Source organism: Hyla sarda, chromosome 9 (genome assembly GCF_029499605.1).
Source record: "Hyla sarda isolate aHylSar1 chromosome 9, aHylSar1.hap1, whole genome shotgun sequence".
Classification (NCBI taxonomy): domain Eukaryota; kingdom Metazoa; phylum Chordata; class Amphibia; order Anura; family Hylidae; genus Hyla; species Hyla sarda.
The window spans coordinates 149540846-149565617 of record NC_079197.1 but is presented as its reverse complement, the minus strand read 5'-3'; the positions used below and the strand labels follow the sequence as shown (position 1 = coordinate 149565617).

Genomic DNA, 24772 nt, shown 5'->3' with positions numbered 1-24772 from the left:
CTGTGGAAATTGTTTGGGATGATCCACTGATAGTCTAATGTATTTAAAGGGGTACTCCGCTGCTCAGCGTTTGGAACAAAATGTCCCGAACGCTTAGAGCCAGCACGGGGACCTCGTGACATCATAGCCCCGCCCACTCCTGACATCATGTCCCACCCCCTCAATGCTAGTCTATGGGAGGGGGCGTGACAGCCGTCACGCCCCCTCCCATAGACTTGCATTGAGGGGGTGGGGCATAACATCATGAGGGGGCAGGGCTATGACATCACGAGGTCCCCATGCTGGCTCTAAGCGTTCGGGACATTTTGTTCCAAACGCTGAGCAGCGGAGTACCCCTTTAAGGACTCTTGACTGTCTACCAACATCATATGTGGGAGGGCACATCAGCCATTTTGAATTTGAACCTACCTGATTTGTTTGGTTGTGCCAGGAGACAAGTTCACTGCCAGAGGTGTATGGGAGTAAATTGTAACCTTCTCATGCTTTAGAGATCATGCATGCGGGAGTCTAATTGGTAGCACATAGAGGCTTCTTAGTACAGAGTCATATATCTGTGCAGGGCCATACAGACTCCTTCAGGCACAGGTACACTAGAGACCATATTACAACTATGTATAAAATAGAGCTGCTAAATGGACATGTGCATGAATCCCTATGCTGGGGCTGGCGTATGCTTATTCATCTTCAATGGTGGGCAAAATGTGCTTTGGGGCCTAAATTAGGTAAATTAATATTTTTTTGGACCCCCAAAACAGGCTAGAATGGGACTGATCTGGTTGATCAACTAATAATGCAGAATGATGCTTTGTACTGAGAGTGTGAATTTCAGAAATAAGAAGAGATTTCCTGCAAAAAGAAAACACAGAGGAAATCTTATTTTTGCATCCGCCTAACTTTAATACTTACAGGCCACAGACACTTTGTAGAGCTGACGGAGCCACTGGTTGTCCTGCTCCCCGGGCACGTAATCTCCCAGTCCAATTGTGCATAATGAGATAAAACAAAAGTAAAATGCATCCAGGAAACTCCAAGAACTTTCTATGGAACTAAATATGGCGGATGGCACTACAAGGAACAGGATCAGCACAGCCAAAGCCAAGACCACAAAGTGAACACCAGTGACCTTCTTGCGGTCATAGCCTCTGTGAAGTTGGAAGTAGCGGATCGGCCGGTAGGTAAAAGTAGACATAAGGCGTTGGACTGCGGCACTGAGGACCAGCATTGTAAATGGAACCCCAACCAGAGCATAAAAGATACAGAATGCCTTCCCGGAGTCTGTGAGAGGAGTGGTGTATCCATAACCTAGAAAAAGAGCAAGGTATGAGTTAATAACTAGTCTATATACATACTACATCAGCACCATATACAGAAAAGGCATCTGCCATATATTTGCTTGGAATACATCTATATCATCAAGAGTGATCAGTAGTGATGGTGGATAAGTGCAACAACTTCTGCCTGTGGTTATGTAACATATAAGGGCACTGTAATGGATAACATTTTTAGGGGTATGACAATACAAATATAGAGAATTAGGAACTAGTCACAATGACTTGTATAAGGCTTTACTTATTTACTACAGTTTTTTGAGCTTGTCAGCAGGTACTTGGCTCATCATATGACCAGTTTCCTCATACAAACTTTTTTAAAGTGGTAACAGATTACTTGGCATAAAGGCGACATATTACTCATAACACAGATGGTGAATAGATAGATAGATATGAGATATAAACATATGAGATAGAGAGAGACAGATAGATAGTAGATAGATAGTAGATAGATATGATATAGATAGATAGATATAAGATGGATGGATGGATAGATAGATTGATTAAAGGGGTACTCCACCACTAGACATCTTATCCCCTATCCAAAGGATAGGGGATAAGATGTCTGATCGTGGGGGTCCCGCCACTGGGGACCACCGCAATATACCGTGCGGCACCCACCTGTTACTGCTCCGGAAGCGCTGGAGGGTCTGGCTCCCGACCACGGGAACGGAAGATCGTGATGTCACGACTCCGCCCCATGGGATTTCATGCCCCGCCCCCTCAATGCAAGTCTATGGGAGGGGGCGTGACAGCCGTAGGCCCCTTTCATACTGCCATTGCTCCCCGTCGAGAACAGACATTAAAGTCTCTTTAACTACCGTTCTCATGATGGGGAGCAACAATGGGTACCGATGGCTCCCAATTACTATAATGGGAGCTGTCGGATGCCGTTATTTTTGGATGGGACTAGCGGGAGAATAAGACGGCACATGGACTTCCCCTATGGCCGTCACACTGCCATGTGCTAACGGCAGTGTGAAAGAAGCCTTAACAGTCTGGGTATCTGGATAGTAATTTCTCTACCTACAGTGGGGGGGGGGGGGGGGGGGGGAGTATTTAGTCAGCCACCAATTGTGATAGTTCTCCCACTTATAAACATGAGAGAGCCCTGTAATTTTCATCATAGGTATACCTCAACTATGAGAGACAGAATGGGGGGGGGGGGAATGCAGGAAATCACATAGGATTTCTAATGAATTTCTAATGAATTAATTAGTAAATCACTCAGTAAAATAAGTATTTGGTCACCTACAAACAAGCAAGATTTCTGGCTCTCACAGACCTGTAGCTTCTTCTTTAAGAGTCTCCTCTGTCCTCCAATCACCTGTAATAATGGCACCTGTTTAAACTGTTATCAGTATAAAAGACACCTGTCCACAACCTCAAACAGTCACACTCCACTATATCCAAGACCAAAGAGCTGTCAAAGGACACCAGAAACAAAATTGTAGACCTGCACCAGGCTAGGAAGACTGAATCTGCAAAAGGCAAGCAGCTTGGTGTGAAGAAATCAACTGTGGGAGCAATTATTAGAAAATGGAAGACATACAAGACCACTAATAATGTTCCTCGATCTGGGGCTCCATGCAAGATTTCAACCCGTGGTATCAAAATGATCACAAAAATGGTAAGCAAAAATCCCAGAACCACACGGGGGGGGGGGGGGGGGGGTGACCTAGTGAATGACCTGCAGAGAGCTGGGACTAAAGTAACAAAGGCTAACATCAGTAACACACTATGCCGCCAGAGACTCAAATCATACAGTGCCAGATGTGTCCCCCTGCTTAAGCCAGTACATGTCCGGGCCCGTCTGATGTTTGCTAGAGAGCATTTGGATGATCCAGAAGAGGATTGGGAGAATGTCATATGGTCAGATGAAACCAAAGTAGAAATTTTTGGTAAAAACTCAACTTGCCATATTTGGAGGAGAAAGAATGCTGAGTTGCATATCTACTGTGAAGCATGGGGGTGGAAACATCATGCTTTGGGGCTGTTTTTCTGCCAAGGGACCAGGATGACTGATACGTGTTAAGGAAAGAATGAATGGGGTCATGTATCGTGACATTTTGAGTGAAAACCTCCTTTCATCAGCAATGGCATTGGAGATGAAACATGGCTGGGTCTTTCAGCATGATAATGATCCCAAACACACCACCCGGGCAATGAAGGAGTGGCTTCGTAAGAAGCATTTCAGTGTCCTGGAGTGGTCTAGCCAGTCTTCAGATCTCAACCCAGATCTCCCTTTGGAGGGAGTTGAAAGTCCATGTTGCCTAGCATCAGCCCCAAAACATCACTGCTCTAGAGGAGATCTGCATGGAGGAATGGGCCAAAATACCAGCAACAGTATGTGAATACCTTGTGAAGACTCACAGAAAACGTTTGACCTCTGTTATTGCCAACACACGATATATAACAAAGTATTGAGATGAACTTTTGTTATTGACCAAATACTTATTTTCCACCATAATTTGCAAATACATTCTTTAAAAATCAGACAATGGGATTTTATGTTTTTGTTTTTTTTCTCATTCTGTCTCTCATAGTTGAGGCATACCTATGATGAAAATTACAGGCCTCTCTCATCTTTTTAAGTGGGAGAACTTGCACAATTGGTGGCTAACTAAATACTTTTTTTCCCCACTGTATCCTAGACACTCTTCAAGGTGGGAATAAAAGCAGCTTGGTATGGTGTTGTATCTACTGAAAATGTACACCACATTATTTTTCCTACTGAAATAAATGGCAAAATTGGTAAAAACAGCAGTTCCCTACGTCTATGACATCTTGATTGTCACACATGTAGGTAGACACACTTTTCTTGTGCACAATGTGGAAGAACTGCACTGTGAAGAATTCCTTTTTATCATAGCCCACAGCAGTTCACAAAGACAGATACTACCATAATTATTAAAAATTTTTGTAAAAAAATAACGTTAAAGTACCGTATTTATCGGGGTATACCACGCACCGGCCTATAACACGCACCCTCATTTTACCAAGGATATTTGGGTAAAAAAAGTTTTTTACCCAAATATCCATGATAAAATGAGGGTGCGTGTGTGCGCGTGTATACCCCGATATACCCCCAGGAAAGGCAGGGGGAGAGAGGCCGTCGCTGCCCGCTTCTCTCCCCCTGCCTTTCCTGGGGTCTAGAGCGCTGCTGTCGGCCCTTTTCACCCCCTGGTTATCGGTGCCGCTGCCCGTTCTGTCTCCCTGACTATCGGCGCCGACAGCCAGGGGGAGAGAAGGGGCAGCGGCACCCATTGCCGGCGCCGCTCCCCGTTTTGTGGTAGTAAACCTGCTTACAGCCCTAAATAGCCAAAAAAAGGTTAGTTGTTTGCTTTGCATGACTGGGAAAACACAAATTTTTTTCTCATTTTTGCTCTACCATAGTGCATGTATTTTGTAATGACATCCCTTATTTTTCCACAAAATCTATGGTAACACCCAACAAAAATTAAAAATTAAAAAAACAAACAAATGCCACTTTGCAACTTTTTGGGGCTTCTGTTTCTATGCAGCGGACTGTCTGGTGAAAATGCCATGTTATCTTTATTCTGTTGGTTCATACTATTACAATGATACCCGATTTATATATGTTTTGTTTTATTTTACTTTAAAAAAATTATAACTTTTTTTATGAATATTAGTATGCTGAAAATTGCCCACTACTGACCCTCTGGTCTCAACCACGGGGAAGACTAACCCTGCGGGAATTCCAGATGGTCATGCAAGGGCATCCTTCCAGGCCACTATAGTATCACGCAGTAGTGCCGAGCCCTTGACCCCTGCTGGAAGCTTGGTGTTAATAGAAGTATGAAGTAGCACCGGCAGAGACCAAGGGGCAGCCAGCGCCGCTTCTATCGCTAAGTTGGAATAATAAGTGGAGTTGTGCAGCCAATCAAGCGCATGGCGAAATAGGCAAGCTATATTGTAACCTCTGATATTGGGGAAATTTACCCCTCCCTCTGCTTTACTAAGCATTAACTTCTGCAAAGCAATACCCGGGCGCTTACCCTGCCACAGGAAACATTGGAAGGCTGAGTTGAGGCGTGTAATATTGGCATGTTTAAGTAAGAGCGGAAGCGCTTGCAGAGGATACAATAGGCGAGGGAAACTAATCATTTTAAGAAGGTGGCATCTATGCAGAAAGGATAAAGGCAAGTAGTCCCAGCATTTCAGTTAAGCCAGTATGCGCTGGAAGGGAGAGGTATAATTAAGTGAACAAAGCGTGTCAGGAGTCTTCCCAATGAGAATGCCCAGGTAAGTAATGAAGAAAGGGGCCACCGCAACTCCGGCACATTCACAACAGGAATTCCTGCAGGAGAAACCGTACCCAGTGCAAAAGCATACTCTTAGCGGCATCAACCCTATAGCCTATAACCCCCCCCCCCACATAAGACAGAACATTTAGAATCTTAGGGACAGCCTCTCTAGGATTGCTGAGGTAAAGAAGAACGTCATCCGCGAACATGGACAATTTGACCTCTTGGGCGCCCACATTTTTTGCCCCTGTAGATATCAGCGGAAATCAAATAACGAGCCAGGGGCTCAATTGCCAGATTGAACAACAGAGGCGACAAGGGGCAGCCTTGGTGTGTACCTTTCACTAATGGGAGGGGCGTGGATAGAATACCCGGTGTATGCACCTTAGCCGTAAGACCATCATATAGCCCCTCTATGAAAGAGCTACATTTTCCTGCAACCCCAAATTTGGACAGAACCAGTCCCAGCCAGTCCCAACAAACATTATCAAAAGCTTTCTCAGCATCCAAGGTGAGCAATGCAGGCTGGGTAGCTATCTGGGATTGGCCCCGGAGACTATCCATCACCGTTAATACCTTCCTGATGTTCGTGACAGCCGAGCAGGTCTTCACGATCCCCACCTAGTGGTCACCAATAAGGGGAGGCAGAAATCTGGCCAATCGATCAGCTAAGACCTTAGATGACAGCTTCACAACCTGGTTGATCAGAGAGATGGGGCGATATGAACCAGGATCCAAGGCATCCTTGCCAGGCTTGGGGAGCACTTTAATGTAAGCTAGTTTTGCTGCTGGGGAGAGCACACCCGTGTGCAAAATTTCATTAAAATATGCCATTAAGGGGGGTACCATCTGATCCACTAGGGGTTTGTAGAACTCGCTAGGGTAGCCATCTGACCTTCCCATTAGCTAGGGAGCAGATGCCGGCCGTCACCTCCTACTCTGTCACATCTGAATTGAGCTCCTGACATTGGTCATCAGACAAGGATGGTAAAGTCAATCCCTCCAGAAACCGCACCCCCTCATCAGTCGGAGCAGGTGGGGCGGGGGGGGGGGGGGGGAATGGGAGAATAAAGATCAGCGTAATAGGAGCCCAAGACAGAGTTAAGAGAGTGAGGATCGTGCATTATGCCTCCCGTTGAATCGTGCAATGCTAAAACGTGCGCAGGTGCAGAGGACGCTTCGCTATTCGCGCAAGTAGACGTCCCATCTTATTGCCATGCCTAAACAAGTCTGCTTCAAAGTGAGACCTATAGATTCTATCTTTTCTGTCTAGCCACAGTTCATACTAGAACTTCGCTTCCTGCCATTTAAGCTTATGGTCCGCAGTGGGGGATTCTAGAAACCGGAAGTAAGCCTCCGATAGGGCTGTGCTTGCTGTTGCATGACCCGCCAGAGTTTTGCACTTAATCGTGTTACTATACAACATAATCTTACCCCTAAGTACTACCTTCGCAATTTTCCAGTAAAGTGAAGGATTGTCTGTATGAGATGCGTTGTCAGTCTGGAACTCCAACCACCTGAGAAGACTTAGAAAGGATTCATCTTTCGTAAGATATGACAGAAATCACCACAAGAAATCAGAACCTTTGGGGCACAATGGCAGGAGCTCCAGAACCTCCGGCGCATGATCCGAAATGACCAGATTTCGTATGTCCCCCTACCCCAAGCGGGAGTATAGCAGGGGACTGACCAGCAAATAGTCAATGCGAGACCACGAGCCGTGAGCATGTGAGAAGTGTGTGTACTCACGCCCTTCTGGATGTAGGTGCCGCCAAGAATCTAGTAGCCCTGTTTGTGTCTAGAAAGGGGAGAGGTACTCGGGTGAGTCGAGCATCTATGGTCCACTAGTGGGTCAATCACCGAATTCAAGTCCCTACTCAGAATGGTAAAAGGTCCATCAGCTCCATTGACCCATTGACCATATCAGCTAGAGATTGAAAAAAAGAAGAGTTATCACCGTTGGGAGCATAAACGTTATAAATATGATATGTATTGCCATTATGAACCAGCTGCAAGTGAGAAAAGCGTCCGTCATCATCCCTGTCATGTGAGAGACATGTGTAAGACAGACACATCTACATTGTGCGGGAGAAGGAGAGGAGTAGTCAACAGAGGAGACCGCAGATTGAAATACAAGTGGACCATGCATTGTGGAGAAGACCCGGTGGGGGACCAAACAAAGGGGTGTGGAAGGGCGGCTGCAAAATGGATAATAGACTTCACTTTTTTCAGCCAGAACTCCCACCCCGGACCCCTACATGATCAGCTAAGCAGGTGCCAGGGCCTGGATCACTAACAGATAGTAACAAATAGTGGGGATTTTAAAACCAGCAGGTGAATTAAAGGAACTACTAAACAGGTAGAAATAAACAAAGAGGGGAGCCTCTGAATAATCAGTAAAGAGTGCATGACAGGAGAAAACCCCAGACGCCCCACCCACTAATCAGAGTGTGAAACCCCACAAGGCCAATGTTGTGTGGGGGCAGATCAGTCACACCATCGGACAACGGTCACCCAGGCCCCAAGAATAGCATTTAAATACAACAGAGGACAGCTATCCGAGAAGGCAAAATGGTTATACAGACCCCAAAGAACAGAGAGAAAAATGGCCCATTGGGCTAACTGTAACAGTAGTCACTCGAGAACATTAGACCCTCTCTTATGTGAACAACAATAGTTGGGCAATAAAATGATACTCAGTCTGGAGAGGAGGATCGACTGCTTCTACTCCTGCTTCGCCTCCCAGCAGACTTGCAGCGTTTTCTAGAGTCGCCCGGAGACCTCGTACAGCTACTGCTCCGTCTCGATGAATGGGAAGACGGGTTACTACGGCCTCTGGGATATGGGGAGTGGGGAGATGGAGAGCAAGGGTGGCGAAGAGGTTCCCTCAAGATATCCTGTAATGCGGCTTCTGCTGCAGCAGGGTTTTGGTAGGAAGAGAAGGAGCCATCCGGTCGAAACCCCTTCAAAGTGGCTGGATACTGGAGTTGAAAACGCCTTTTTGCTTTGAACAGCTCGGTGCAGATTTTACCATAAGCTCTTTGTCGTTTGGCTACGTCAGCAGAAAAGTCCTCAAAAAGCAATAACTTCTTGTTGCGAAAAGTAAGTGGGGATGTGCGTTTGCGATATGCCCTCAGGAGCTTCACCTTATCATTGTAGTCCAGCAGCTTGAATATGATCTGCCTGGGGCGAAAGGTATCAGGATGCCGAGACTGAGTGGGGGTAGTCAGGGGCTGACCTACACGGTGAGCTCTCTAAACCCTGCATTTGTGTGTAAGTCCTAAGGCCTTGGGTAAATCGCTTTCACAAAAGTCCTGCATATCAGAAGGAAGGAGAGATTCATTAACCCCCACTATGCGCAGATTGTTCCGGCATGATCTATTTTCCAGGTCTTCCAATGTTCCACTGATAGAGCAGAGATCTGTTTCAGGTTGGCGAAGTCTGGTAGCAAGACCGCTATTTTCATCTTGCAGCGTGATAAAGCGCTGTTCCGCCTCACCCGGACGGTCCAATAGAGCGTCCAAATCTGCTTGAAGCTACGTTAATGTTGAACGCATGGTGTTTTCAAGGGTCAGCTGTATAGTAAGGGTAATCAACTTAACCAGGGCCACCGCTAGCATCTGAAGATCCATAGGGGAGGAAAACGGAGACCTCTGAGGCGCCCCCCAAAGTAGGGAGCTGAAGGGGTGCAGGTGGTGCTGGGGTTCCTCCCTCAGGAGTGAACAGTGGCTGGCTGTTAACAACCTCCATAATTTCAGGCTAGATCTGCGCGCTCTTGGTAGGTGTTGAGGTAGTAGCTGGGTCTGGTACAGGCGTGGAGGGGGGTGCCACTGCTTGCGTGCCCGCTCTTTGGGACCCTTTATTGAGGTATTGGTCCATGGGTTGGGGCCAAGAAGAGCAGAAAACTGGTACTGCCAACAGGAATGTAGAGGGGCCTCCAGACCCTCACAATGTCCGTCAATGCCATGCACTAACACCACAGTCTGCCTCTCAGGCAGGTATGGCCGCTGATGATGCAGGAGCTAACACGTGGGGAGGTTCCACAGGAGGGTGAATTGTAACTGTGATGTCCCAGTACAGGACATGGTCCTGCACTACACTTAGGCCCTGTCAGGTTGAGTCCCTCAATGACCTGGGGGCTCTCCAGCAGTGTCTCCCCTGCTGTTATTGTAAGTGTTATTTAATGTAATAGGATAATAGTCAGTGTGTCAATGTATAGTCAGTATAAAGGACCTTTGGAGAACTCCAGTAAATGTCTAAAGGACCTGTGAAATGTCACGTTATGTTTATGTTAAACACATGCTACCCAGAGGGCACCAGTTTAACACATGACCCGCACCTTGACCAATGGGCTTTGGCCTTATATAGAGGGGGCGGCCATCACAATTCTCTCTCTTCCACCACAAGCTCTCTGAGCTCTTGTACCATCATCACTCTTGCTGAGAAACAGTGGAGACCAGATGTCTCAGTGCTAGTGTCCAGTACCTGGAAGGTCTCAAATCTACAGTCATTCCAGTAAGTCAAATCTATGCCTGCTGTCATTACCTACAGTCTAGTCAAGCCTCAAGTCAATTACAAGTATAATTGGTCCCAGCAAGCTGCGAGGTTCTTCTGTGTTCCTGGCCACCTCTCTGGGATTCTGGCCTAGCTGTGAAGATAATAACATCTATCTGACATCAAACAGTAAAGCCTCTGTTAAACCATAACCTGGTTATGCACTCTCATTTTCACTGCCTAGCTATTGGAATAGCGGAGATACCGTTTGGGAGGTTCCGGTAGCCAAAAACCACTCTGGAATCATGAACATTAGGGGTTAATAACACCTTGCCCCTGGGGTCAATACCATCTTGTCCCATTCATCTACACCATTTGACCCTGTGTTCCCGCCAGCAACGTGGGTCACCACAATCTTGACGTCACAAACAGGATACGGGTGTTGTGCCTTAACCACTTAACCACCAAGTCAAGTCAACATTATCAAGATACGGGTGTGTGTGCCATAAGCAAAGTGCCACAAGTCGTACCCCCCCTCCCCCCCCCCCCCCCAGTCTGAACTGTGTCCAAGTGAAAAATTGTATGCAGTTGGGAAAAAGTGTGCGCCACGAAAGTGTACGGGACTGTGTTATTGAAATATGTCTTTACCATGGCGCTGAAAAAGTAGAGGGGGAGGTGAAGAATAATGTAATGTCTATTGTCAAGAAAGCTGCAAGAGTTAAATCAAATATGTGCAAAGTCAGGCTGGAGGCCATGTTGCGCGCCAGAAAGTCTGCTGTACCTGCAAGGGTTAACTTGATGGTCGAGAAGCGCACCAAAGGTTCCTTCCAGAGCCAGCATCCCGCCCCCGGTCGTGGAGATCCTGTTGTAGTGTCTAGCCCAAAGTGGAACGTGAAAGGTCCGCCCCTTGTTGCCAGGGGGGCGGATGAAGAGGATGCACCACTGAGTTGCTTCCGGTCCCAGGCCCCACTGATGATGTCCTTCCGGCCGGCGGCCATCTTGTTTGAAACCGATATAAAAGGCGACGCAGAGCCCGACCTCTTCGGTCTACAGGAAGTGCTGGCAGAAGAAAGCAGTAAGATGGCAGAGTCACAGCGATCCAGATGGAGCCGGAGGATCGACTGATTGCTGCGGCCGCGGCAAAGATGTTCCACAAGTTGTCAGAACACCTGCACCGAATGTCCATCGAGGCCGATGATGCCTGCCTGGAGGTGCCTCTGCCCGAGGATGACGGAGAGTGGACCGCAATCCCGGCGGAGGGTGCACTGGAAGCATCGAGAGGGCCATCGCCCGTGAGGCTGTCTCCTCATCATCGCAGCTGGGGTTCCTGGGCCTAGATCTCGACGGAGTCCGATCTGAGGCCACTTTCTCTACTCCTCTCCTACCTCCAGCCCTGAGTCAGCGCCCAAGGCCCAACAATCCCCAGCACATTCCTGGTCACAACCGCTCCCTAAGTGGCTGTTTGGCAACGAGTCGGAGTTGATTCAATACATGCAGGAGCATCTACTTCCCTTGCCCTGGAAGCCCCTTCCCCCAGTTCCTCCGGCCTAGTCCGAAATGGCTAAAAGACGAAGAGGTGGCCGCCATCGTGGAGGAACTGAGGGCCCAAAGGCTACAAAGATATGGGCCTAAGCAGTTGCCCTTTGAAGTGAGGCAGCAGCAACAAAAGGACACTAAACAACTAGAGGCCTTGTACATCCGCACACTAGAGCATCCCCGAGAGGGTGAGCCACCCCTGGAATGCCGACGTGTCACCGTAGTGAAGTTTGACCGAGTATGGGGATTTGGCACCCTCATGGACTGTCACCAGGGGGGTATCCTCCTAGTAAACAGGAGGGCTGTACAGAGGGACTATCTCCCTCCAGAAAAGCACTCTCTAAAGAGCGGGGAAATTGTGGAATACACCCCGATGCAGAGCCCGCGAGCGGAATGGGCAGCAGCTGTCACCAGGCCCAAGAATCCTACTCAGATTCCATTTGTTTATTTTCCCTCTGAAGATTGCGATGCAGATCCCTTTGGTCTTCTACCTCCCAGTGTCAAGGGAGCAGTCATCCAAGAGGAGTATCTAGATCTACCTGCGATGGATCCCAAGTTTCTACATCAAGGTTCCTGTACAGATGTGCCCAGGCCTACTCCTAAAAGCAAGGAGGTTTGGCCTAACCAGCAGGCACCCACAAAAGTACCCAGGCCTACCCCAGCTGTCAAGGAGGTTTGGTCTAACCCACAGGTACCAACTCAAGTGCCTCGGCCTACTCCTGCAGTGGTGGAGGTTAGGCCGGATCAGCAGGCACCAACAAGTAATCCCTCAGTGGTGCAAGCTGCTACAGTACAAGTAGTGGTTACAGTCAGCCCAACCATTACTAATTCCCAATTGTCCCATGTGTTTTGAACACTCACGTAGACCCCATGCAAGGGACCAAGTCTCTCAACCCCAGGTTTAGACTGGGAAAGAAAGTCGTCCAAATAACTTGTGTACAGAAAACTTTAACCAAACCAGCTTCGACTGAGAGACTCCTTGATAGAGGAGATTCACTATTTGCTTTACATAGGCACAAACAAGTCAGGAGGGGACCCTGACTTGAGCCACATCCACAAACTCTTTAATGTACATGGACTACTGAGCAGTACATGAACTGGTATGTAAATACCTAAAGTAATATATTCTGTTCTACAAAAATTATTATGGAGGTACACTGAAATGTTATGGTTCTGTATTATGTTTGCTAAGGTCTAATAAAATGTAAACAAGTTATTGTATACCAAAAGTCACTGTGTACAGTCTTTTCTGATGACTGGTTATATCTTTACAGGGGTTTGTCCTGAGCCACTCAGGAAAAGCAACACATCACCACACTACCATCATCATATATCATAAACAGTAGTGTACTACACATAATGTACACCTAAAAGTACACATAGTCATGCACACACAATGTGCACGTACAAGTAATGTACACCTCAAGTCACATACAGTAGTACTGTATCACTCAAAATTACACAGTCTATTTTAATGCCATATGTCAAATGTCTAATGTCATATGTTCTTGTGTTCGTGCACAGGATACTTTCCTGGCCAGAAGGTATTCCTGATACTAAGTAGCGCACGTAATCAAGTCTAAGGTAACAGAAATGTCAAATGTTATCAACATTTAATGTCTAGCATAAAACATAAACTTAATAAAATAAACTTAAATATTGTGTTCTGGGGAGATGTGTTTTAAATGCCAAGGGACCCCAGTAGCCAAGGCATTGGGCAGAAAGCCTCAGGCAACCCTATCCGCGAATGTCTAGTACCAAATGTATAGAATTTTACCTGCATAGTCCAAAAATGTCACGTTATGTCTAGTCAACTGTTATGCATAGTGAAGTCATCAAATGCATAATTATAGGTCTTTAAAATCAAGTTGTCAGTACTAGTCATAGTCTTCACTAATCCTGTTCTCATTTGAGCAACCAAAAAATCAGAGCATGTATGGACAATATTACAGAGACTCTTATGTTATCAGTTTTACCAGCCCGGGAAAGACGTTGCTTTGCAGAAAATGCCTCAGGACTGCATCCGGCCCCAGAGCCACCTCAACTCTCAACTCTAACAGAACCTGCGTCAAGGGCGACTTGTGTTAAGTAGGGGGGTTTGTGATGTCCCAATACAGGACATGGTCCTGCACTACACTTAGGCCCTGTCAGGTTGAGTCCCTCGGTGACCTGGGGGCTCTACTGCAGTGTCTACGCTGGCTGCAATGCCTCCTCCCAATAGACTTGCATTGAGGGGGCGTGGTGTGATGACACAAGGGGGCGTGGCTGTGACATCACGGCCCCCTTCGCTCGCATCCAATGTTCTAAACGAACACCGGGGGCTGCGCAGATATTGCCTGGACATCTTATCCCCTATCCTTTGGATAGGGGATAAGATGTCTAGGGGCGGAGTACCCCTTTAATGCTTGGCTGACAGTTACTGAAAGTGTATGAACATCTTAAGTTTGGGGGTCCAGATGTTAGGTGCAAAATACAGACCATTAAAAAGGGGACAATACACACCTACTTATCTAAGACTAATAATACTTCTTTAATACTTATCTTTATACATACTGTACATAAAATCTCTTACAGAAAAATCTCCTTCATAAGATTCTAAGCAAATGTCAGATATCTCCCCCCATGTCCAAGTTCACACAAACACCTCTGTGATCAGCGTCCTAATCTCACAGCTCAACCCAACAAATAAATATCCAGTTCCTGACTACTTTACAGGCTAAAAATGAGATTTTCTGTGTATACAGAGCCAGTCTTGTTCTAGCAGATCTCCGATCCTCCAGACCAGACACACATGAATGGCTGTGACCCTGTTAATGTATTATATTATAGCTAAATAGCTGTATTAGATTATATCATTGGGTTTAATTTCGCACACCATGCTGCTGTGCTCTTATGTAATGGGAAGGATTAGTACAGAGGGGATTACTGACATACATACAGCCCTGGCAGCCAAACCAAGAACTTGGATTATTCCAGAGTCATTTATACAGGTTATTACCACAATGATAATAATAATAATTTTATAATAATTGTTACCAAAAATCTTTTGTGTACGGGACTGGAAATAAATTACAGTTGTACCAAAGCTGGCATAGACATGCTAAATTTATGTGCAGACCTGATGCAGTGTCTGGTAACAAAGAAAAAAAATGGGGAAAACCAATTGGAATCAACGCCGTCCCCATAAGGTCTATTTAAAAAACGATCAAGGAGGCCGGCAAGGAAACACTCCAAAAATATACCAAGAGGGACTATCAGAAGAAGAAATAAAGGTAAATGACATTAATGTAATGAGTTTATCCTCATACATTGTTAATGACGTGCAGATAGAAGACCTCTCACAGGGTCTGACGTTTGTACCCATATTTCATTTTGATGTTCTTAATACCATCAGGGACCTAAAAGGACAAGTAACATGTAAAAAAAAAAAACATATCCCCTTATCGGGGGAAAAGAGAGAGCACACAAAAAGGAGCTATATCACCTATTGAACTGCGCGGTCAAGTCCTCGGTGACCTCAAGTAAGGATCTCCTGCGGGGTGCACGTACATAGGTAGTAAGTCACTGTATAAAATGAAAGACACGTAGGTGCACTCACCGCTGGTAAAGTGTGGCGCTCGGAGGCCACGCCGGCAGTTTCGCACGTAAGTGCGTGCTTCGACCGTCCTGAGGCCGGTCGAAGCACACACTTACGTGCGAAACTGCCAGCGTTGCCTCCGAGCGCCACACTTTACCAGCGCGTATGTCGTGACTCGGCTACCCGTGACCGGATTCTTGTACCTGGCTTTCTCCGCTGAGCGGTGAGTGCACCTACGTGTCTTTCATTTTGTTTTATACAGATTTGTAAATTACTTCTATTTAAAAATCTTAACCCTTCCAGTACTTATCAGCTGCTGTTTGTTCCAAAGGAAGATTTTTTCTTTTTGAATTTCCTTTCTGTCTGACCACAATGCTCTCATGACACCTCTGTCCATTTTAGGAACTGTCCAGAGTAGAAGCAAATCCCCATAGCAAACCTATCCTGCTCTGGACAGTTCCTGACATGGACAGAGGTGTCAGCAGAGAGCACTGTGGTCAGACAGAAAGGAACTACACAAAAAGAAAAGAACTTTCTGTTGAGCATGCAGCAGCTGATAAGTATTGGTAATTTACAAATCTGTTTAACTTTCTGGTACAAGTTGATTCTAAAAAAACAGTTTTCCAGGGGAGTACCCCTTTAAACACTTTGCCAAAGCTCTCACGAAACATTGTCTGCACATTTCTACCCCTTGTACCAACAATGCGGTAAGATGCCTAATGGTATAATACATGTTGAATATTTGGTTTTTGGTAGGCTGAATATTTGCTACTAGTGATAAACAGTGTTTTTTTTTGTAGAGGATATAATTAGGCATAGGAATTTATGGTCTTTACAACAGGAAGGCAGTACACAAGAGAATAGTATAGGGAGTGACATAAAAGTAAAAAAACAAAACAAAAAACAAACAAACATACTTTTGCTCTATTCAGTCCCAACCACCAGACCATTACGTACCATTATGGTAGACCATTCAGCTACTATGGGGCCCTTGGAGAGATGGGGCACCATAATGGTTGATCTCATTCCATTTTCTATTAGTAAGAAACAGGGGTAGAACTCCTCTCTTTAGGGAACTGCACTGTCAGCAAATTAATGCAGGGGGGTATTGACCAATGGGTTATGGAATGCAAAGGGAAATGCATACATAGACCATTCTGTCCAGTGGGGGGTCAAAATCAGATGCCATAATAGAAGGACCATTTCCATATTTGCTATGGGGCCCCATTTCTTGCTATGGGGCTACATTTAGCTGCACCTTTGGACACATGGTGAGGGTGGCTCCATGTTACTTTTTTAGGACCCTGTGTACTGTACAGGACCCTGAAGAAGCTCCTGTCCTCTACATAGACAGTGATAACAGCTCCCAGCAGATCTTTATTACTTTTATTTGTAAGGAATTGCTTTATCTGTACAGTGGTCCCTCAGCATACGATGGTAATTCTTTCCAAACGACCCATCGTTTGTCGAATCCATCGTATGTTGAGGAATTCATGTAATGTAAAGTATAGGAAGCTGTACTCACCTGTCCCCGCCGCTCCGGACCAGGTCCTCACCGCTCCCGATGCTGTCCCAGGGGCTCCCGATGCTGTCCCGCTGCTCCGGTGTTTTCTTCGGGATCCTCCAGTGTCTTCCGTATCTTCTCCGGTGTCCTGGCCTCGCTTTGTAGTGACGTTACTACGTTGCTGCGCCGGCACGGCGTGCGTAGCGACGTAATAACGACGCCGGAAAGCGAGGCCCGGACCCTGGAGAAGATACAGAACATGCCGGAGGATCGCGAAGTGGACCCGAAGCAGCGGGGATAGGTAAGCGAACCTGTCCGGGATGCTTAAACTGCTATCAGACAGCAGCTTAAGCATTTTGCGCTGTCGGATAGCAGTTAATGCGATTGCCCTTGCATGTCGGGGGGTTACTGTATCAGTGATCTACTTATTTTTCTTAAATCCACACTTTTTCTATTTTTGGATGACATTTTGGTGGCTTCAGAACCAATTACCAGGTTTCCATAGAATTATGGTCTCAACATACAATGGTTTCAACATACAATGGTCGTCCTGGAACCAATTAATATTGTAACTTGAGGGACCACTGTATTGATTCCAGACAAAATCTTTTTTCCTTTTTTATATGAAAAATAAAATCCATCTTCTTAAAAGCAATCTCAAGCGAAGGGCACATCAATCAGGTGGATGAGCGGGCTAAAGGCTACCGGCCTGGTGCGTCCTAAATATTTTATTCCAGATGCAAGGCAAATGCATAGCGGTGAATCAGCTGATCACAAATATTAGTCCAGGGTGGGATCAGATGGTGTCATCACATCTAGTAATAAAGTCACAACTAGTTATTATGCTGCAAGTGTAAGGAAACCTTTACTTTCTTAGATATCTATCTAGTTGTGCTACCTTTGGACAGCCATTGGTACTAGGACCTAATTGTGAATGTTAAACGGGTACTAGTTACTACGGTGGAAAAAATATGTTTTCAAATCAACTGGTGCCAGAAAGTTGATCAGATTTGTAAATTACTTATAATTAAAGGGGTACTCCGGTGGAAAACTTTTTTTTTTTTAAATCAACTGGTGCCAGAAAGTTAAACAGATTTGAAAATTACTTCTATTAAAAAAATCTTAATCCTTCCAGTACTTACAGTATCAGCTGCTGAATACTACAGAGAACATTATTTTCTTTTTGGAACACAGAGCTCTCTGCTGAATCACGTGCACAGTGCTCTCTCCTGGCATCTCTGTCCATTTTAAGAACTGTCCAGTGTAGGAGAAAATCCCCAGAGCAAACATATGCTGCTCTGGACAGTTCCTAAAATGGACAGAGGTGTCAGCAGAGAGCACTGTACTTGTGATTCAGCAGAGAGCTCTGTGTTCCAAAAAGAAAATAATTTCCTATGTAGTATTCAGCAGCTAATAAATACTGGAAGGATTAAGATTTTTTAATAGAAGTAATTTACAAATCTGTTTAACTTTCTGGCACCAGTTGATTTAAAAAAAAAAAAAAAAAAAAAGTTTTCCACTGGAGCACCCCTTTAAAAACCTTAATCCTTCCAGTACTTATCAGCAGCTGTATACTCCAGAGTTGAGCTGTTTTTTTCTGTCTAACCTATGCTCTCTGCTGACACCTCTGTCCATGTCAGGATCTGTCAAGAGTGGGAGCAAATCCCCACAGCAAACCTATCCTGCTCTGGACAGATGAGGCAGCAGAGCGCACTGTGGTCAGACTGGAAAGAACTACACAACTTCCTCTGAAGCATACAGCAGCTGATAAGTACTGGAAGGATTAAGATTTTAATATAGAAGTAATTTACATCTCTGTATAACTTTCTGGCACCAGATGATTTGAAACATTTTTTTCCCTCTGGAGTACCCCTTTAACCCCGCATCTTCTATTGCTTTTGCCCTGGAATCACCAACTTGATGAGCAGAAATGATATGACAATAAAGCAGGACACGGTGGGGATCAAATTCTCTGCAGATGTAGTTTGCTATACGTTGACTTTACACCAACGGCTGTCCGAGCATGCTGGGAGTTGTAGTTTTGCAACAGCTGAAGGCACCCTTGTTGGGAAACACTGCCATGCACATTAGATTTCTGTCAGTGCTTCTACATCCTTTCAATAAAAAAATATATTGTTTTTTGGGAACTTTTTTGTGCACCGAAGGAACAAAGTCATTTTTACAACCGATTGGATGTGGTGTCCATTTTGCTAATATTTAGGTACTTTTAGGTATACAGTGGTCCCTCAAGTTACAATATTAATTGGTTCCAGGACGACCATTGTATGTTGAAACCATCGTATGTTGAGACCATAACTCTATGGAAACCTGGTAATTGGTTCTGAAGCCCCAAAATGTCATCCAAAAATAGAGAAAAGTGAGGATTAAAGAAAAATAAGTAGATAACTAATATAGATAAAGCAAGTCCTTACATATAAAAGTAATAAAGATCTGCTGGGAGCTGTAAATCACTGTCTATTTCAGTGTTTCCCAACCAGGGTGCCTGCAGCTGTTGCAAAACTACAACTCCCAGCATGCCCGGACAGCCAAAGGCTGTCCGGGCATGCTGGGAGTTGTAGTTTTGCAACAGCTGAAGGGAACCTCTTTGGGAAACACTGGTCTATGTAGAGGACAGGAGCTTCTTCAGGGTCCTGTACAGAACACACAATGTCCTAAAAAAAAAAAAAATGGAGCCGCCCTCACCTGATGCCCAAAGGAGAAGCTAATCCTGGCACAGGTAAAGAGTACAGGACATGTAATACCTCCCTGTACTGTAGGGGGCGCTACCAGACACCAGGGTTTTACCAGTGAAATATACATTCTGATTGGTCGGTTCTTCCAGCCATTGACACGTTTTGCAGATTCCATAGCATTGTATGTTGAGTCTGGTTTCAACTTACGATGGTCCAGAAAAGACCACTGTATGTTGAAACTATTGTATGTTGAGGCCATTGTAAGTTGAGGGATCACTGTATTTAGGAGCTAAAGCCAGGTGTACTTTAATTTAGGAAGCACGGTATGTCAGTGCCTCTATTGTAAAATGTTTCCTTTAAGCAGGTGTATGTACTTTTGTATTCTGGTACGTGACATGAGTGAATTTCCACCTATTGCAGCATACTGTATGTTTAGTGGTTAAACTTCTTCACATCCTGTTTACATTATCAAAAGTTTTACAGCCACCAGCGACAAATACTTTTATAGTACAATGGTTAATACCGGCTGTGCAGTGAAGGGTTAGTACATATGTGGTGTATTTTTCCACTGCAAATCCCCATTTGCTTCAGACTTTAACTGTAGGTTATGTTCACACAGCGGAATTTCTGTACGGAATTTTGCCAGAAAATTCAGCTGGAATTTACTGCACATTCGGTTCAAAGGGATTCCGCTGTCCCATTCAGACAGCGGAATTTCTACCACTGTAATTCAGAAAAAATATACCCTGTTTCCCCGAAAATACACCCTAACCCCTGTAATGAGCCCTAGCTGTATTATCGGGGTGGGCTGCAATATAAGCCCTACCCTGAAAATAAGACCTAGGCCAGTGGTCTTCAACCTGCGGACCTCCAGATGTTGCAAAACTACAACTCCTAGAATGCCCGGACAGCCAACGGCTGTCCGGGCATGCTGGGAGTTGTAGTTTTGCAACATCTGGAGGTCCGCAGGTTGAAGACCACTGTCCTAGGCAATGCCCGGGCTGCAAGTATTAAAAAACAAGCTTTAACTTACCTTCGTCCTCCGTTACCGCGTTGCTAAGGATCCGGCCACATGGTCCCTCCGCTGTTCTTGTTGCGGTCCTAGGGATGGGAACATGGGCTCGCGGGTGGCATACCATTAGTCCCCCGATGTGGGGAGCAGCGCTTGGCTGATAAACCGGCGGGGGGGGGGATGTTGGGGGGGGGCAGAGTTGCGCCAATAACATGTAAATAAATAAGCCCTACCCTGAAAATAAGCCCTAGTGTGTTTTTGGTGACTAAAATTAATATAAGACCCGGTCTTATTTTCGGAGAAACACGGGTAAGTCCAGTCTCTGTAATTTTGTAGAATTGCGGGCGCAATCCCATTGAACTCAATGAGGTTTAAAGAGGTACTCTGCCGAAAACATCTTATCCCCTTTCCAAAGGATGGGGGATAAGATGTCCGATCGAGGGGGTCCCGGTGCCGGGGACCCCCTGCGATCTCTGGCGTGGCACCCTAGTCATCTGTGCACGGAGCGAATTCCGCTCCATGCCGCATGACTGGCGACTACAGCCGCCACACCCCCTCCATTCATGTCTATGGGAGGAGGAGTGACGGCTACATACTACCCCTTTAATGTGTCAGAAGAGGATGTCAGTCCTGGGTTCTGGCTTCCTGTGAATGACAAGATGACATCATCACCTAATGGACCCCTTCCCTACCAGCTATATTTGCTATCTTTATGGGATCGGAATATATAGTAGTTGTAACTCCCCTGAAGCTGTGTTCACTCATTGCGTATTTTTTCTTTGCTGTGCTTTGGCAGTTTTTGGTGTGTTTTTCTCAACATTGTGGAAAAAATTGTGATATTTTAGTGCAACTGTGCAAATTATGCTAAAAATTTAACGTTCATTAAAATGTTTAAAAATCACAGCAGAAAACTCCAAAATGCAGGAAATTGTGTGAAAAAAGTAATAAAAATACAACGTATGAGCACAGCCTAAAGACTTCAAATGTCTATAAAACACCTGGAAGTAGAAGTCAAATCACTTTCTCCTCATAAGTATATTTCTCTAAAAAACACACTATGAATAAGAAAACGCATCGAAACTGCACATAATCTGAACTGACCTCGACCCACTAATGAGTCTAAGGAGTTCACCTCGGTAAACTACAGCAATAGGCTAAGTTTACATTGACGTTGTCTTCCGTCCTGGTCAGGCTCTATTTTAATTATTGAGCGGAACAGACCCTAAAACAGGTCGGAACAAAATGGACACTGCCGGGTCCTGATGGACCGAATTCACTTGAATTGGGTCCGTCGGGGATCCGTTAGTTTACCGGAGAAATTTTTTTTTCTCTCTGCTAAACTCCCATTGTTCTGACGGAATTGCCGACGGAATTCTGAATAGCGAAATCCGATGGCAATGTGAACGAGGCCATAGCAGCTTAATGAGAAGACCAGCTACAGTAATCAAACACTACACTTAAAGCCAGAGGATTCATCAAAAAAATCCTTAGTGTACAGAAAACACATGTACTGGGTGAAAGTATCATAGATTAACTCTTTTACTTCCTCATTGGGCATGGTAAAGGCAAAAAGAATGTGTTATTTAATGTCACAACTTTAAACACTGTTATCTTTCTAACGTCACATATATGTGTGTGGACTCCACCTAACAAACACAGCTCCACACAGCTACACACAGTGGGGGACATATTTAAAGGAGTACTCCCCCCCTAGACATCTTATTCCCTATCCAAAGGATAGGGCATAAGATGTCCGATCGTGGGGGTCCTGCCGCTGGGGTCCCCCGCGATCTCCCTGCTGCACCTGGTGTTCGTTGTGAGAGCGTCTGGTGCAGCACTGTTGCGCAGGAGGCTTGTGACGTCACGCCCCCCCCCTCAATGCAAGTCTATGGGAGGGGGCCAGGTTGTTGGACAATGGTTGGTGGACTAGGGGTACGTACTCTTTGTTAGAACAGATCATTGAAAAGCTTTGAACTACATTAAAGGGGTTCTCCAGATTTTTTTGATTTTTTTTTACTAATGACCTACTCTTAGGATAGGTCATCAATATCCATTAGTAGGGGGATGGTGGTGGTGGAAATCCCCACTGTAGCTGCACTTTTTTTTTTTTTTTTTTTCAATTCTGTTTTTATTTAATTTTATAATTAAAGTAGGAAACAATGACAGGAAATCACCTAGAAACCGCAGGCATGTAGGGAATAGCATGCAACAATGACAATGATGGAGTGGCGTGCAGGCCATAAAGCAAACTTATCAAAAACAATCAAAAAGGTGCATGCAATGCAAGTTTTTAAAGGGGAAAGTGGGTAGCGAGTGATTCCATAGGATCAAGGAGAAAAAGAAAAGGGGAGGCATGGTAAGGGAGAATGATAAGGGAGAAGAAGGGGGGAAAAGGGGGAAGAAAGGAGAAAAGAGAGAGATATAGATTAGGTAGCTGCACTTGTGACAGTACTATGGCCTCTTCACTTCCTACCCGACACCCTGCTGTATACTGGGTAGAGGTTGTATCTGATGTTGCAGCTTTAACCATTGAAGTGAATGAGACAACGGTAACACCAGGTACAAGCGCTACCGAGTCTACAGTAGTGTTCATGGTAGGAAGTGACTGATACCAATAGGCGAGTGAGATTCCTGCTTGTCTGTGCACCATGTGTTTGATGTAAACCCATACAACTATAGCTGTGCTCATGATTTCGAGGACTCATCAGTACCTGTCTGAACCTGAAGACATAATGCAATAAAGTGACAATGAAAGGGTGAATGCATCGGTTGTTTAACCAGTTACACAGGTGACTGCTCAGGGATCTAGCCTGCAGAACATAAGCAGTGAACACCGTCCTTCCTTCATTTCATAAGAAATAATAGGATTGAGTTAATGACCTGGAGATTTTCCAATCATTGCTGAAAGCTCTTATTAAGTCCTTCAATGATGGTTGGGTTCTTGCCTGATCGGTGACCTGAATAGACAGCTCTAAGTAGGCAAAAACTGATCAGGTATATCCAGCCTCTTAGAGAGCACATGTATGCTCCCCTCAGGCATTCAGTTTTTACTCTGGTACACCTCAGTATTATGTAGATTTGGGGATTTCCGATGACCTTATAAGACCAAACAACTTTTGGCTAGCAGTTATTGAATATCTATTGCCACAATGTTATTCTTCTCATGTGCAGTGGATGGGATAATATATATATATATATATATATATATATATATATATATAGTTAACTAACATATACACCTCCTCCATACATCACATGGACTAATGGTGAACTGCTTTGACCCTGCTGTTTTTACTAGTATGCAATGTTTACAAGCCGAATAAGCTGCTGACCCAGGATCGGGCCCCGAGCCAAGACACACAGAGGGTACATAGGGGCCAAGCAAGAGGAGGCGCACAGTGAAGGCTTTTAGTACAGTATCTAGTGACACTGAAATCTGAGCTGTAGCCAAGCTGAGGGGCATACATGTAATACATAGTTTACCTCATTGTCATTGACTTACTGGTAAATGGCCTTTACATCACCTGAATGATTGTTAGGATGTCCCTTCCCGATCACTTCCCAGTAAGAACACGCCCAGCGATAAGTAAGAACACGCCCAGCGATCAAACCATAAAACGCTTGTTTGTTGTTGAACGCATGGCTTATGCCAACATAAAAATGATTCCTTCTCTGTTGTGTATACAGAGGATATGCTGCCAACAATAATGTAAAGTGGTTTATATGAATGATCACATTATTGATTGCTTGTACCGAATGCTAACAAGTATTGAATAGTCAAAAATAAGGTAAACAAACACTGATCATGAGCATTATTGATGATCAGCATGCAAACCCATGAAAATGTGGAAACACTGACCTTTCTTGAAATCTGTAGGCAGGACAAGTTTAATGGGGTATTCCAGCTTTATAAATCTTATCCCCTATCCAAAGGATAGGGGATAAGATGTATCATCACAGGGGTCCCGCCGCTGGGGATCCTCACGATCTCGGTGCAGCCCCCGGCATTCTGTGCCGGACGCTGCCTCCTAGATGGGCACGTGCCATCACGCCCCCTCCGATAGACATGAATGGAGGGGGCGTGGCGTGATGTCACTATGGGGTGTGGCCGTGATGTAACGTCCCCGTCTCGGAAGTAGCGCCCGGCACAGAATGCCGAGGGCTGCACCGAGATCGAAGGGGTCCCTTGGATAGGGGATAAGAAGTATAAAGCTGGAATACCCCTTTAAATTTGTGTACAGCCATAGGACAAGGAAGAGGAACATTTTCATTTCCTGGAGTCCATAGGTAGCACAAATAGGTTTTCACGTTCTGGTTTATTTGTTTACCACCTAAAGATAAGTGCCACAGATATGCCATA

At 45.2% G+C, this 24772-nt stretch overlaps 1 protein-coding gene across 15 annotated transcripts in view; it reads right to left on the bottom strand.

Moving 5' to 3' along the window:
* KCNK6 (potassium two pore domain channel subfamily K member 6) overlaps positions 1-24772 on the bottom strand; it is a 95418-nt gene that overhangs the window by 4208 nt on the left and 66438 nt on the right. For all 15 annotated transcript variants that reach the window (XM_056537643.1, XM_056537639.1, XM_056537632.1 and 12 more), the window contains one exon: positions 907-1302. In XM_056537643.1, coding sequence (XP_056393618.1) covers positions 907-1302 — 396 coding nt within the window. The remainder of the gene's footprint in view (positions 1-906; positions 1303-24772) is intronic.